At 38.0% G+C, this 13,945-nt stretch overlaps 2 protein-coding genes across 2 annotated transcripts in view; one reads left to right on the top strand and one right to left on the bottom strand.

Moving 5' to 3' along the window:
• Nucleotides 1-769: 769 nt before the first annotated feature.
• LOC129764600 (uncharacterized) lies at nt 770-2,867 on the top strand. Its single transcript, XM_055763828.1, has 3 exons — nt 770-1,132; nt 1,209-1,439; nt 1,504-2,867. Exons 1-3 carry the CDS (start codon nt 988-990, stop codon nt 1,650-1,652), a joined length of 525 nt encoding a protein of 174 aa, XP_055619803.1. The 5' UTR covers nt 770-987; the 3' UTR covers nt 1,653-2,867.
• Nucleotides 2,868-13,691: 10,824 nt separating this feature from the next.
• The window catches only part of LOC129769687 (uncharacterized), a 39,632-nt gene continuing 39,378 nt past the window's right edge, over nt 13,692-13,945 (bottom strand). Inside the window, exon 7 of the mRNA XM_055772101.1 lies at nt 13,692-13,923. Coding sequence (XP_055628076.1) covers nt 13,770-13,923 — 154 coding nt within the window. The 3' untranslated portion in view covers nt 13,692-13,769. The remainder of the gene's footprint in view (nt 13,924-13,945) is intronic.

The raw sequence follows: 13,945 nt of genomic DNA, 5'->3' as shown, positions 1-13,945 counted from the left end.
AAATCGATTTGCATTTTTTTATTATTCCGGATGCCACTGTTGTATTGCATTATATTATAAAACCGATGGCCCTGAAAAGCGCCAATGGATTCATTCTTGTTTTCATGATGTCAAAATTTGTGTTCCTATTTTGCCAATGCACTCTTCAAACAAACAAACAAACTTAATGCAGCCACTTTGCAGGCAATTTTGCATCAGTGCCATCACTGGTTGCGGGATCGATTACACGAATGCGATGGGTGACGGTTGTCCGTCGGATGACAGTAAAACTAAAACCCGTTGGTCGCTACTGACGATGTTATTCCTGGTTAGAACGGTGGCCTTAGCGTATGAGATATGCCTTGCGGTTAGAAAATAAATGACGCCACCGCGAAATTTATTTTGTTTGACTGGGGGTAGAATCACAAGGGGAGGGGCTTACAGTGCAATGATTTGCTTGTATTCAAATTATATTCCGCTATTACTCTGGTTGCTCCTTCTGATCGGAACCATTTGAGGAGCACAAATTGGACCAATCAAAATGTGGGACATAGTGCGTTTGGACAATACTTGACATTTCACAATGATTCAATTGTTTATTTCAAGAAAAATAAAATGTTATTCATTGTGATAGATGCGTAGAAATAGTTCCTATCAATTGTTGCAAACATCTTTTCGAACTATTAAGAAATGCTCAAGTTATAAGCATTCGAAATCTTTCATTTGTTCCTACATGTTCAGTGTTGAGATTTTCATTTTACCCCCCATATAGTCCTGTTAGACGTAGTCCCACGTCAAAAGGAGTGCAAGTTCCACATTTCCAGTTGAAATCGTAAGCTCATAACTATGTCACTCAGCTGCGATACCGCATATCGCGGAGTTCAATGATACTACGTCACGTTCGAAAGAAGTATTTATATTTTGATTTTAAACTTCCCAGTTGTTCCAAGCGGAGATCATCTGATTTCGCTCGTCGACGAAATTTCCTACGTTTCGCCACCTTCCCCCATGTTGTCCCAAATCGAAGACATCCCTCCGGAGCAGTTCTGCAACGGTGACAACCGTCCCCCAGACTGTGGACCAAACTGTATGTGCACCCACACCGTAGACATCCCGCTGAATGCGATCGTAGAAGTTGTTCTGGTTGATGAAGGTGGGTATAAATGAATTGTGACAGAATCTCCCTTCAAAATTCAACGTTTTTTCTTTTGATTCGATTTCATTCACAGTCCAACAAGACAATTTGAGTCATCCGTTCCATCTGCATGGTCACGCCTTCAACGTGGTTGGTATGGGTCGTTCACCGGATACGAGCGTGAAGAAAATCAACCTGCGACATGCCCTCGATCTGGATCGCCGCGGTCTGCTCAACCGACAGTTCAATCTACCCCCGATCAAGGATACCATCGCCGTACCGAATAACGGATACGTTGTACTCCGGTTCAGAGCTAACAATCCAGGTATAATTTGACTGTGCTGTCGTCAAAACTTCCTTCACTTAATCGAATTATTTCAAATCCACAGGTTACTGGCTGTTCCATTGTCACTTCCTGTTCCACATCGTGATTGGCATGAACCTGATCGTTCACGTCGGTTCTCAGGCCGATCTGCCCCCAGTGCCACCAAACTTCCCCCGGTGCGGTAATCACATACCTCCGATCAAGTACCAATGAAATCGAAGGAGCGCTCTGGACCCAATCGTCGCTAGGGATTGTTAATAACAAATCTGAACATCATCCATGCGCGCACATTAGCGTTGTAGTGTAGTGTAATTCTCCAGTGTAAAGTGTATACGTAAGCGCTTGTTAGTCGTAGTTTAGTTGATGCATACAGAGTATCAGGGCCAATATGTTTCGATTTGTCACAAGCACCGGAAACGAAACCGTTAAAACAATGGGTCTTCTAGCGATAGTGTAGTCAAATTTTTATTGAATTTAAATAATTGCGGCAGCGTGAAAATCGTGTAAATCAACATAGAATAGTTGGATTTAAGATGATACGTTACCAAAAAAGCAATAGCCGCCAAATACTACCATTTCGAACAACATCGAAAGTTCAAGATTGGCAGATTCTTGATAACCTACCAAAAATGAACTGCGAATAAACACTACACAACAGTGTCAGGCAGTTAGCAACACTTGTGCCGTTGTTTAGTTGTTTTCAGTTAGAATTCTCTCCGAATGATATTATTTTCAATCACGAAGATGATCGTCGAATAAAAGCAATCCTTCAGATTTGTATTGCCACAATCGATTCTCTACATCATTTGCTCAATAACCACTTCGGTTAACATTTATTCCAATTGCCCAATGCGACATGAAAGCCTCTAAAACAGAACCCGATCTGTTTGCTGCTAGTGTTATATGTTTGTTAAGCCATTATGTTACATGTAGACGATTGAAACCAAATGACACGAGAGACCAAAACCGCAACATTCCACGCGACTCGAGCAAAGGCTGGACTTCCGATATTCCCACTTCGACGCACACTTCTCGTTCAACGTTCAAATCGCTCATCTCTAGAGGAAAATCTAATCTAATTATAATCACGTTTGGAATTCTCAATAAATCATCGAAATGCTTTGTAAAGACTAAAAAAAATAATGTTAAACGCTTCCAATGACCAGTATAAAAAAACCTATAGAAGTATTACCGGAACCAAGCAGATTGAGGACAAACAATGTTTTCTATATCTGAGAAGAAAACAGTGCGATGTAAAATAGAAGAAGATTGGATTAAAGTTGTAATATGTACCTTGGGAACGTGTTTGTGATATGGTTTGTTTGTGCTCTCGAGAAGAGTTATCTCACTCGTGTTCGTATTTATAACTGATAAACTTCAAATATGTGTGATTACCAATAAAGATATTTGAGTTTGGGAAAAATAAAATACTTCTAGTTATTGCGAAAGAAATGTATTGATTTTGACGTAGGATTACATCTTTGATTTCTATATAGAAAACAATTTAGCGAATAAAGTAGGTATGTTTTTCGATTTGACTCGCTGCTTGTGCTGTGGGGTAAGAGAAAGTGATATGTTTGCATACAGTTCGGGCGTTAGCCTTCATGGTAGAGATAGGCAAACTGTTCACGAACGGTACGAAAGAACTAGTTCGCCAAAGAGATTGAATGAACGGTCGTTTAAAAAAAAGATAACTTGCCATGCGAACTGATTCCGAACAGAACTAATTACGATCGAATTGTTTGGGAACGAATGATGTGCAGCTGAACTGAATACATGAGGAGGCCGATTGCGTTGGACGGAACAGATGAACATAACGAAAACGTTTGGAGAAAACTAAAAATATGACTAAACTAGCTGAACCGGGTAAACGTCTTGCGCTTACAACACATTCAGCGATCCATTATATATATATATATATATATATATATATATATATATATATATATATATATATATATATATATATATATATATATATATATATATATATATAAGTTAAACACGGAACCACCCTAGCGGAACAGCGGAACAGCGTGGTCAGCGATATCGGACACACGTGTAACTGCCAGCGAGATTTACTGGAACCAGCAAGAATACAGCCGCGGTATTTGACACCGCCAACGTGCCATCGTTGTCTGGTGCTAAGTAATCAGTTTTGGCAGGGCAGTTAGGCTTCGGAAATAATAAAGATTAACATTACAGTTTAGACCATCAATCAGTGCAGTTGATTTAATCCGTTCTCCTTCTATCTTTAGTATTAGTTAGTTTTTTAAAAACCCTTTCAAGTTCATGTAAGACTTATCTGGCGCAGTCGGTAGGATTTTTTAGAAGTGTTTAACGTCAGCTTTGATAGCTTCCGCGAGTGAATATCGTAGGAATAGTGCGTAATCCTCCTAAAACCGCGAACCAAAAATGCGAGTGAATATCGCAACCAACAAAAATAGTAACCTAAAATATAAATAAGTGAATCAGACGTAATAAATTAGCGAATTAGACATAATCGTGAAGTGAATTACTGTAGCTGTACTCGAGTTCAAAGGTGAGTAATTTTACATTTAAAAAAAACAGAAAGAATATTTTGTATCAACTATTTGTATTAACAAGTGAAACAATAATTTTTTAAAAAACAATAACTAATTTGAAATAGTGTTATTATCAGTGTTACGAAAAAAATAACTGATTGAAATGGAAAATATCCAGCAACAGTTGGCTAGTTTACAACGCGCTGTGGCCGATCGCGATGATCGCATCGCCCAGCTCGAATTAGAGGCGCAAGGCGCTGCGCAAGCTGTGCTGTCCGCAGAGTTGGAAACAGCAGCTGCCAGGCTGGAGCAAATCGCGTCGATTCAGAATCGAGCGATTAGCAACGTTCATATACAGACGGTTTCGAATCCAGAGAACGTCTTGAAAAAATTGCAGACTCCTAACATTTTGAGGGATCTTCCCGCCTTTGATGGGAATCCCATAAAGCTGCATCAATTTTTAAAATCCATTGATAACATTATACCCATTTTAAATGAGGCAATTGGAACGCCTATGTATAATGTGTGGATACAGTGTATCCGCTCAAAGATCATTGGAGACGCCGATACCATATTAGAATTATATGGTACCGAGCTATCGTGGGAAGAAATAAAAAAACAATCTAATCACCCACTACAACGACAAAAGGGACGAGGTCTCGCTAACGAGGGATCTGTTCAAACTGTCCCAAACCGGAACAGTCGAAGAATTTTACGGGAAAATATCCCACATAATTTCTCTTCTCATTAATAATCTTGGCCTTAGCGAAAATAACGCAGCTGTGAAAGCTGCTAAACAGCGATTCTATTCAGAAATTGGCCTTAAAGTTTTTCTGGCAGGGCTGAAAGAGCCTTTAGGTCCAATCATTCGGGCGCAAGCGCCTAGCACCATGAAGGAAGCTCTGAGACTTTGCTCAGAGGAATGCAATTACAATTACGTGAAAAATCCGTTTAAAAACCACAGTCCTCCAATACCACCCAAACCACAATTCACACCCACTTTTAGATATCCACCACCAAAGCCACCCCAAAACTATTTCCAAACGAAACCCACTCCATTCCCAAATCCTAATACGTTCCAAAACCCATTTAGAACAACACCTAATCCATATAAAATGCAAACAAATCCAAACCATTTCCACCCATTTAAACCACAACCTAATCCAAACCATTTTAACTCTTTCAAACCTCAACCTTTCCCTAACCAAAATCCTTTCACTCCACGACCTAACCCAAACCCATTCAATTATTTCAAAGCTCCTTTCCCGAACCAAAATGCTTTCGCTCCGCGAAACATACAGCAACCAAAACCAATTCCCATGGAGGTAGACGCATCCATTAGGTCTAGAAAGATGAACTACATAAATAGGCCAAATTTCCATATGGAACATGAACCTTTCGATTATAATGACTATTCCCCATACGTTGATAGTAATTATTGCTTCCCAGAGCAATACCATCAAAATTATGAATTTCAGTACGACGAAACACCACAAGCAGAGTGCGACACAAACCCACCTACGGTAGAACCAGAGCAAACAGTAAATAACAACGAAATTGAACCCGAACAAAAGGTCGATGATTTAAATTTTCAGATAGCGAACTATCCAACGGACAAAACGTAAATAACTTCATCCCACGTAAAGTCACTTTATTTAAATGCGCATGAAACACAACAAGTAAACATTCCAACCAAAGCAAAAGGAGATTTTTTCCTAGATAACGATTTGAATGTTGGTTCAAATGTATTCATTCATTCTGGGTTGTACGCAGCTCGAGACGGTTAAACTCAAATGTTTATCACAAATTACTCTAACGAACCACAGAAAGTCAACCTGACACATGATATTCTGGAACCGGAGATTAATAATTTTGAAACCGGCATACCAGATCAGATGTTGAATTAAGCTCTAGCAGGAATTTACTTGATCAACTCAGAATTGAACATCTCAATTCTGAAGAGAGATCAAAACTTCTCAAAGTGATATCCCAATATAGCGACATATTTTTCATAGAAGGCAACAAACTTTCGTTTACAAGCGCAATAAAACATACGATTAAAACGAAAGATGAGATGCCTATACATTCCAAGTCTTACCGATACCCTTTTTGCCACAGGGAAGAGGTAAAACGCCAAATTACAAAACTTTTAGATCAAGGAATTATTCGCCATTCGAATAGTCCTTGGGTGTCTCCTGTCTGGATTGTACCCAAAAAATTGGATGCATCTGGCAAGAAGAAGTGGCGACTAGTCATTGACTATCGCAAGTTGAATGAGATGACGATAGACGATCGGTATCCCATTCCAAATATCACAGACATCCTAGATAAACTAGGAAGATGCATGTATTTTACCACTTTAGATCTCGCATCTGGATTTCACCAGGTCGAGGTGGATGAGAAAGACATTCAAAAAACAGCTTTTAGTGTCGAAAACGGACACTACGAGTTTTTAAGGATGCCTTTCGGATTAAAGAACGCCCCGTCAACCTTTCAACGTGTGATGGACAACGTTCTTCGTGAACATATTGGTACCAGCTGTTTGGTTTATAAGGACGATATCATAGTACACTCCACAAGCCTCACAGAACACATTGATAACCTTTCAAAAATTTTCAGGACTCTACAGAAACATAATCTGAAAGTACAATTGGATAAGAGCGAGTTCCTACAAAAGGAAGTTGCCTTCTTAGGCCACATTGTAACTCCGGATGGTGTGAAACCGAATCCTGAAAAAATAAAAATTATTCGAGATTGGCCTTTGCCCTTCAATGAAAAGCAGTGGCGTGGTTTCCTGGGAATCCTAGGATACTATCGCAAGTTTATAAGAGATTTTGCAAAAATCGCCAAACCGCTTACTAATGCTCTAAGGAAAGGGGAAGAAATTTCTCATTCCAAAGATTTCATTGAAGCGGTTGAAAGATGCAAAAACATTCTATCAGGGAGCAACATTCTTCAGTATCCCGACTTTTCCAAGCAGTTTGTGCTAACCACGGACGCATCAAATTTTGCAATTGGCGCCGTTCTCAAACGCATGATAGTTATCACAAGGAGTGATTGGAAGCGATAAGCCAATAGCTTTCGCCTCCCGCACACTCAACAAGTCAGAAGAGAAATACTCAGCTATTGAAAAGGAATTATTAGCTGTAGTATGGGCTTGCAAGTACTTCCGCCCTTATTTATATATATCACAAGGAGTGATTGGAAGCGATAAGCCAATAGCTTTCGCCTCCCGCACACTCAACAAGTCAGAAGAGAAATACTCAGCTATTGAAAAGGAATTATTAGCTGTAGTATGGGCTTGCAAGTACTTCCGCCCTTATTTATACGGAAGGAAATTCGTTTTATACACGGATCACAAGCCACTGACTTATGGACTCAATCTGAAAAATACCAATAATCGTCTTGTGCATTGGCGTCTTTCGTTAAGCGAATTCGACTATGAAATACGTTACCGCCCCGGCAAACAAAACGTAGTCGCCGATAGTTTATCAAGAGTTCGAAATGAACTCAATCTTCAAGAAAACGAATCGTCTGATGATATAAGCGCCCATTCGGCAGACACAGATGATTCTGAATTTATAAAATGCTAAGAACTCCCTTTAAACACCTTTACTAATCAAATAGTTCTAAAAATAGGTCCGGATGAAGCAGACACTTACGAACAAATATACCCTAGAGTATTTCGAAGGACAATCACTAGACTTATCTTCGGAACACCTGTCATCTACAACATGTTTAAAAAATTTATGGATTTGAAAAGAGTGAATGGCATCTACTGTCCTGAAAAGCTTATGAATTTGGTCCAAACGGTGTACAAAAACTATTTTAACCGGAACAAAACATTCAAAGTATTCCTAACACAAAAATTGATGATAGACTTGAGAACCCCAGAGGAACAAAACCTCATAATAGAACAAACGCATGATAGTTCTCACAGAGGAATCTGGGAGAATCATCAGCAAATTTCGAACAGATTCTATTTTCCCAAAATGAAAGTAAAAATCAGAGAGTACATCAAACTGTGTGAGATCTGTCACAAAAACAAATACGATCGCCATCCCTTTAAAATAACCCTTGGCTCTACCCCTAATCCCGAAAAACCTTTGGATATTGTACATATTGATATCTTTATCACTAACCAAACATACTTCTTATCAGCTATCGATAAATTTTCTCGTTTTGGATCGTTGACACATATTAAATCCAGAAGTATAACAGACGTAAGGAAAGGATTAACAAAATTCTTCAGAACTTATGGAACACCAAGGAAAATAGTATGTGACAATGAACCATCGCTGCGATCGGTAGAAGTCCGAGGACTTTTACATGATTTGAATATAGAAATTTATTTCACACCCCCAAATCATAGTGAAAGTAATGGTACAGTTGAGAGATTTCACTCAACTATAACAGAGATCTTTCGCTGCATAAAACCACACTATGAAGACCTAACTTTAAAGGAAATCTTTTATATTGCTTGCACGCAATATAATAACACCATACATTCGGCAATAAAAATGAAACCAAGAGCGGCCTTTTTCGGATTAAAAGATGATCAAGAGAGACCTCTCGATATGGATGCTATGATAGAAAATAGAAATAAAGTATACGACGAGGTAATGTTAGCTCACGACAAATCAAAGCAACAAAATCTCGCCTATCATAACAAAAATAGAGAAGTCGAACCAAATTTCGAGCCAAATGAAACCGCTTACAAGAAAGTGCAAGGAATAAAAAAGAAGACCAAAACAAAGTATTCACCAGTCATAATCGCGGAAAACAAGAGAAAAACACTTGTAGACGATTCTGGCCGGGAAATACACAAAGAAAATTTGAAAAGAATTTAATGAACTCTCTATATTTCAGAAGGACGGAATGAACAACCCAACAAGGATACCCTCAATACTCCTCATCCTTACACTATTATCCTTATCCCAACCTCAATCAATCCAAATCCATGATATCACAATAACGCAGGAGCGTTGGTCCTCAAAAGAGGTGAAGGAAAGATAATTGCCGGATATGATAGGTTATTACATGTCATCGATTTACCACAATTTGAAATTTCGATCTCCATAATAGAAATGTCATTAGCCAAATGAAAAATTCAACAAACGAATTGTCACAAATAATTAAAATGAAGCTAAGAGAAATAAAATTTATTTTCAATACCTTGTACTCAAAAGCAACTAGAAGCAGAAGATCTATTGACATATTAGGAAGCACAATCAAATATATAACAGGAAATTTAGATGCAGAAGATTTGAAAGTAATAAACAACAACCTAGATGAAATCAGAAAACAGGAAACACTTTTGTAAAACAAAATAACCGGCAAATAAAAATTAACTCCAAGTTCGAAAACAGGCTAAATCTAATAAACAAGGAGATCATAAATCATCAAAACATTTTGAATACAATAATGAAAAATGACGATTATATTCTATCCGAAAATCAGAAAATATCTCTAGCTTTTCAATTAGACACCTTTTTAGAAAATTTGAAATCGATCGAATACGCCATCATGTTGGCTAAAGTAAACATCATTAGTAAATTTATACTTTCAACAAGAGAAATTGAAATTATAATACAAGAAATATCAGATCAGGGAATAGAAATCAAGCACCTAGACGATGCCAGCAACTTCTTGACGACCACAACACTCTACAGCGGATCATCAATCATCATATGCATTAACATCCCACGGTTCCGATCAGCGATTTACGAAAAATTTATCATAGAACCCTTGCCACTATTCAACCACTCAGTGAAACTGGCGTACAATACAGTCTTCATCAATAAAGAACAGATCCTCGCCATCACCTCCAAATGCAGAGAAACCAACAAAGTTACAATATGTGAGAGAAGACAACTGGTTGAAATCAGCGATAATCTTTGCGTAGCTCCACTTTTGAAAGGACAACACGGCCAATGCCCTCAACTGGAAAAGCCACCATCAGCAGAAATTAGAACCATTGCCCCGGGAACCCTACTGGTGCTAACCGTCCAACAAAACGTAAGCATCAACGGCACCTGCGGCATGACACCCATTACGTTGACCGGAATTCATTTCATAACATTCCACAATTGCTCACTGTACTAAAAAAACGAGCTTTTCTAGAACTATGAGATAAAATTTGACCACCCATCGATTTTACCAATGCAACTGACAAATATAAAAACTTTGCATATAGAACGACACGTAAACCTGTCGGAGTTGCACGATTTAAACTTGCAAAATAGACAACATTTGAAAACAGTGGACTTCAAGTATCAGATCGAATTCGGATCGCTCAGCACCGCCATCATTCTCATAATTGTACTACTAACCGTTGGCATCATCAAATATTGGAAGGAACTACAAATAGGAAACTGTTCGGGACGAACAACACTCAAGGGGGGAGAAGTTAAACACGGAACCCCCCTGGCGGACCCAACCGCTACCGGAACCACTTCAACATCACTCAGGGAGTCTAACAGCGGAACAGCGTGGTCAGCGATATCGGACACACGTGTACTGCCAGCGAGATTTACTGGAACCAGCAAGAATGCAGCCGCGGTATTTGACACCGCCAACGTGCCATCGTTCGGTTCGTATCGTAGTTCGATTCCCGTTCTGGTCGGGGGGATTTTTCGTCAAAGAAATTTCCTCCGACTTGCACTGTGATCACGCGTATTCTAGAGCTTGCCACTCAAAATGCATTCAAGGCGTGTTATTTGGCATAGAAATCTCAACTAAGTACTAATAAAAATGACGCAAGTAATACTACGTTGAGACGGCGAAGTTCCTCTAGGAACGTTAGTGCCATTGAAGAAGAAGAAGAACGTGCCATCGTTGTCTGATGCTAAGTAATCAGTTTTGGCAGAGCAGTTAGGCTTCGGAAATAATAAAGATTAACATTACAGTTTAGACCATCAATCAGTGCAGTTGATTTAATCCGTTCTCCTTCTATCTTTAGTATTAGTTAGTTTTTTAAAAACCCTTTCAAGTTCATGTAAAACTTATATATATATATATATATATATATATATATATATATATATATATATATATATATATATATATATATATATATATATATATATATATATATATATATATATATATATATATATATATATATATATATATATATATATCACAGCCATTCCATGGCAAACCGATATGGTGGTTCTCAGATTTTCGTGAAAAGTGGTAATTTTGTTCTCTCTCGCAAAACATTGGACCCGTATATTTTTTTATTTTTTCTTGTTAGGGTGACCATTCCCTTTTTAGGGTGGTCCGAAAAAATACATTTTTTCGCATTTTTATCAAGAAAGACTTTTTTCAAAAATTCATAACTTGTGAACTACTTTTTCAAAAAATTATTACTTTTGAACTACTGGACCGATTCAGATGATCGACATATTACATTAAAGCCTATTAGCTTGCCTTTCTTGAAAAAATAACACACTTGCCAATTAATTGGATCATATTTACATACATCCAGTCTAGTCGTATTGAAATATTGAACGGAAACTGAAAACATGTTAACTTTGAAAAATCATAACTTAAAAACGAAAAATAACACCTCTTTGGTATTCGGATGTATTACGTGAAATAGCCTCAGCTTTCAGGAAAAAATATAAAAAATATGGCGCTCTTGGTCCCGAAACGATGTAAGCTATAGAAAACAAATATAATCAATAATTACGAAAACAAAATACATTTCTATTCCAAGTGTAATATTTTTTCAAACAAGACTAGCTTATTGGCTTTAATCTGATATGTCAATCATTTGAATCGGTCCAGTAGATCAAAAATTACGATATTTTGTAGTGGAAAAAATGGAAAAAAAATGATTTTTCGAACCATCGGTTATCTTTGAAAAATCATAACTCAAAAACGGAAAAAAACGCCTCCCTGGTTTAGAGATATGTTATGTGAAAAATCCTCAGCTTTTTACCCGAGACCAAGAAAACTATAAAATGTTTCGGAAAGTTACTTATCAAAAATACTAATGGTTTTATTTAGCTAACTACACTTCCCCAAATCCATTGGATGGACAACTTTGGACGCTTTTCCTTCCCTATAAAAAAGCAGCACCCGTTGGGATCTGTTCATTACAGAATCTAATTTGCATAATTTGATATAATTAATACGAGTCAGGCAATGTTTCAGACACGGATGATATCTCCGAAGCAAGCTTGCAAGTTTGAGAATTCACTGTAAAATGATGGCTTCTTCTCGTATTCAGCTAAATTCAATAAATGAAGAAAAAAGCCGATCGAATTATATTTCTGTAGGAACGATTTGATTAATAGGGATTTTTATGTACATTTATAAACATTGATTCAAGAAAACCAGAGAGGCTCTAGTGTTTCGTATTGATGTTGAAATAACAATCTGGATTTTTTTCAACTCTTATGTCCCGTTTGAAATTCAGTCAATTTTTCTAAAGCCATGGTGGTATTTGAATGAGTTAAATTTACGGATTTCTAAACAGTTACAAAATCTCCTCGAACTCCAACGTCCTACGCTTAAAACCCTTCTACAGGGTCTTTCAGTTTAAACGCTCGAATTTTTTGATAACGCGATTAGCCGTCTAGAAAAATATTCATAGGACTTTTTATGCACATTCAAGATCAAGTGGGAAATACACAGAAGAAAATATGTGAACTTCACCAGCATTGATTTTTTTGCCCATACATGATAATTTTTTTTATGGTTTTCGGTTATATTTTCTTCAAAAGGGAAATTTTGATTAATTGCCATGAGGGCCCCTTCCCCAGACTTCTTCTGAGACAAAGATAAGTTGCGGTCGTGCCGGAATACGTGCCGTAAAATTATTACCAAAAATTTCTTCGCTTCTTACGCTTTCGTCCCAGCTAGTTTCAATTGCAAGATTGCAAAAATTCCCCATTAAAAGAAGAGAGTAAAAGATTTTGATGAATTTATTTTCATGCGAAAAGAGAATATTCTGTTGAGAAGGCAGAGAAGTTTTTGAAAGAGTAACTAGACTTACTTTACTATATAGAAAATTTGGACTGCTAATTCCCTCTGAAGGGCTCGTCAGCGTCGTTGAACATTTTGCGAACTGTAGAATGTTGGTGCTGTTTCCCTAGCATGTTGTAGCGGTTGTGTGCGTTCATTGGACAGGAATGCTCGGTATGATTTGAGTTCAGCCAAGGCGCCAATGCATAAAATTCCCAGTTCTTCGTGTACTTCCAGGATAATTTCACGCGAAAGGTTTGTATCTATAATGGCTTTGGCTGCGAGCATTATAGACGCGCTCGTGATTCCACGAATACAAACAGCAGTTATGTGATCGTGGAGGAAGGAATGATACGTCCTTACTGTGTTCGTTATTTCAAAGTTCCGTAGGCGTGCCTTCAAAAAGCGTCTCTCGCCGGCTGCAGATTGCTCAGTGAGTCGCACTATAGGAGGTCGCATTGGGTAAAGAGAAGAGCCTTCTCCAGGCGTCGAATCCGGTTCCACAAGTTTGGCGAAATGGGATATGTATTCGACGTTGATTGGATACTGTTGTTATGTGTCTGGTTTTCTGATCGGTACGGGTTGATGGTTTCACACTCCCTGAAATTGTTGAATTTCGGGACCGTAATTGGATGATCGATGTTTGATGGTTTGAAGGTTTCATGGACGATTCCTCTTTTAAGCTTGGAGTTGGCTTGTGCTAGTGAAACGCATCAGCACTCAACGACGGTCGAAGTCAAAAAAAAGATAGTTTAAGATAGTAATACACTTTTAAAATTTATTTTACCTATGTTAAAACTAAAACTGGTTCATACAAAATAACCACCAATTACCGACCCAAAAAATTGCTTCTAACATATTCCCACATACAAATAGCACCAGTAACATGGACATTCAATGACCGCACAACACCAAACTGTGGAATTTCCACTGTGATATCCAGGTAGGAGATTATGTGCGCTGGAATTCCTTCCTTTTCGTGTCTGTGAAGATACATACAAAATA

This window comes from Toxorhynchites rutilus, chromosome 2, assembly GCF_029784135.1.
Source record: "Toxorhynchites rutilus septentrionalis strain SRP chromosome 2, ASM2978413v1, whole genome shotgun sequence".
In the NCBI taxonomy this organism is placed as follows: domain Eukaryota; kingdom Metazoa; phylum Arthropoda; class Insecta; order Diptera; family Culicidae; genus Toxorhynchites; species Toxorhynchites rutilus.
This window is presented reverse-complemented; position numbering and strand designations above follow the sequence as displayed.

Excerpts from the sequence above, each read along its gene's own strand:
- LOC129764600 (XM_055763828.1), top strand. The coding sequence starts at position 988 with ATGTTGTCCCAAATCGAAGACATCCCTCCGGAGCAGTTCTGCAACGGT. Across the intron at positions 1,133-1,208 it reads AGTTGTTCTGGTTGATGAAG|TCCAACAAGACAATTTGAGT; the intron begins GTGGGTATAAAT and ends TTTCATTCACAG. Across the intron at positions 1,440-1,503 it reads GTTCAGAGCTAACAATCCAG|GTTACTGGCTGTTCCATTGT; the intron begins GTATAATTTGAC and ends TCAAATCCACAG.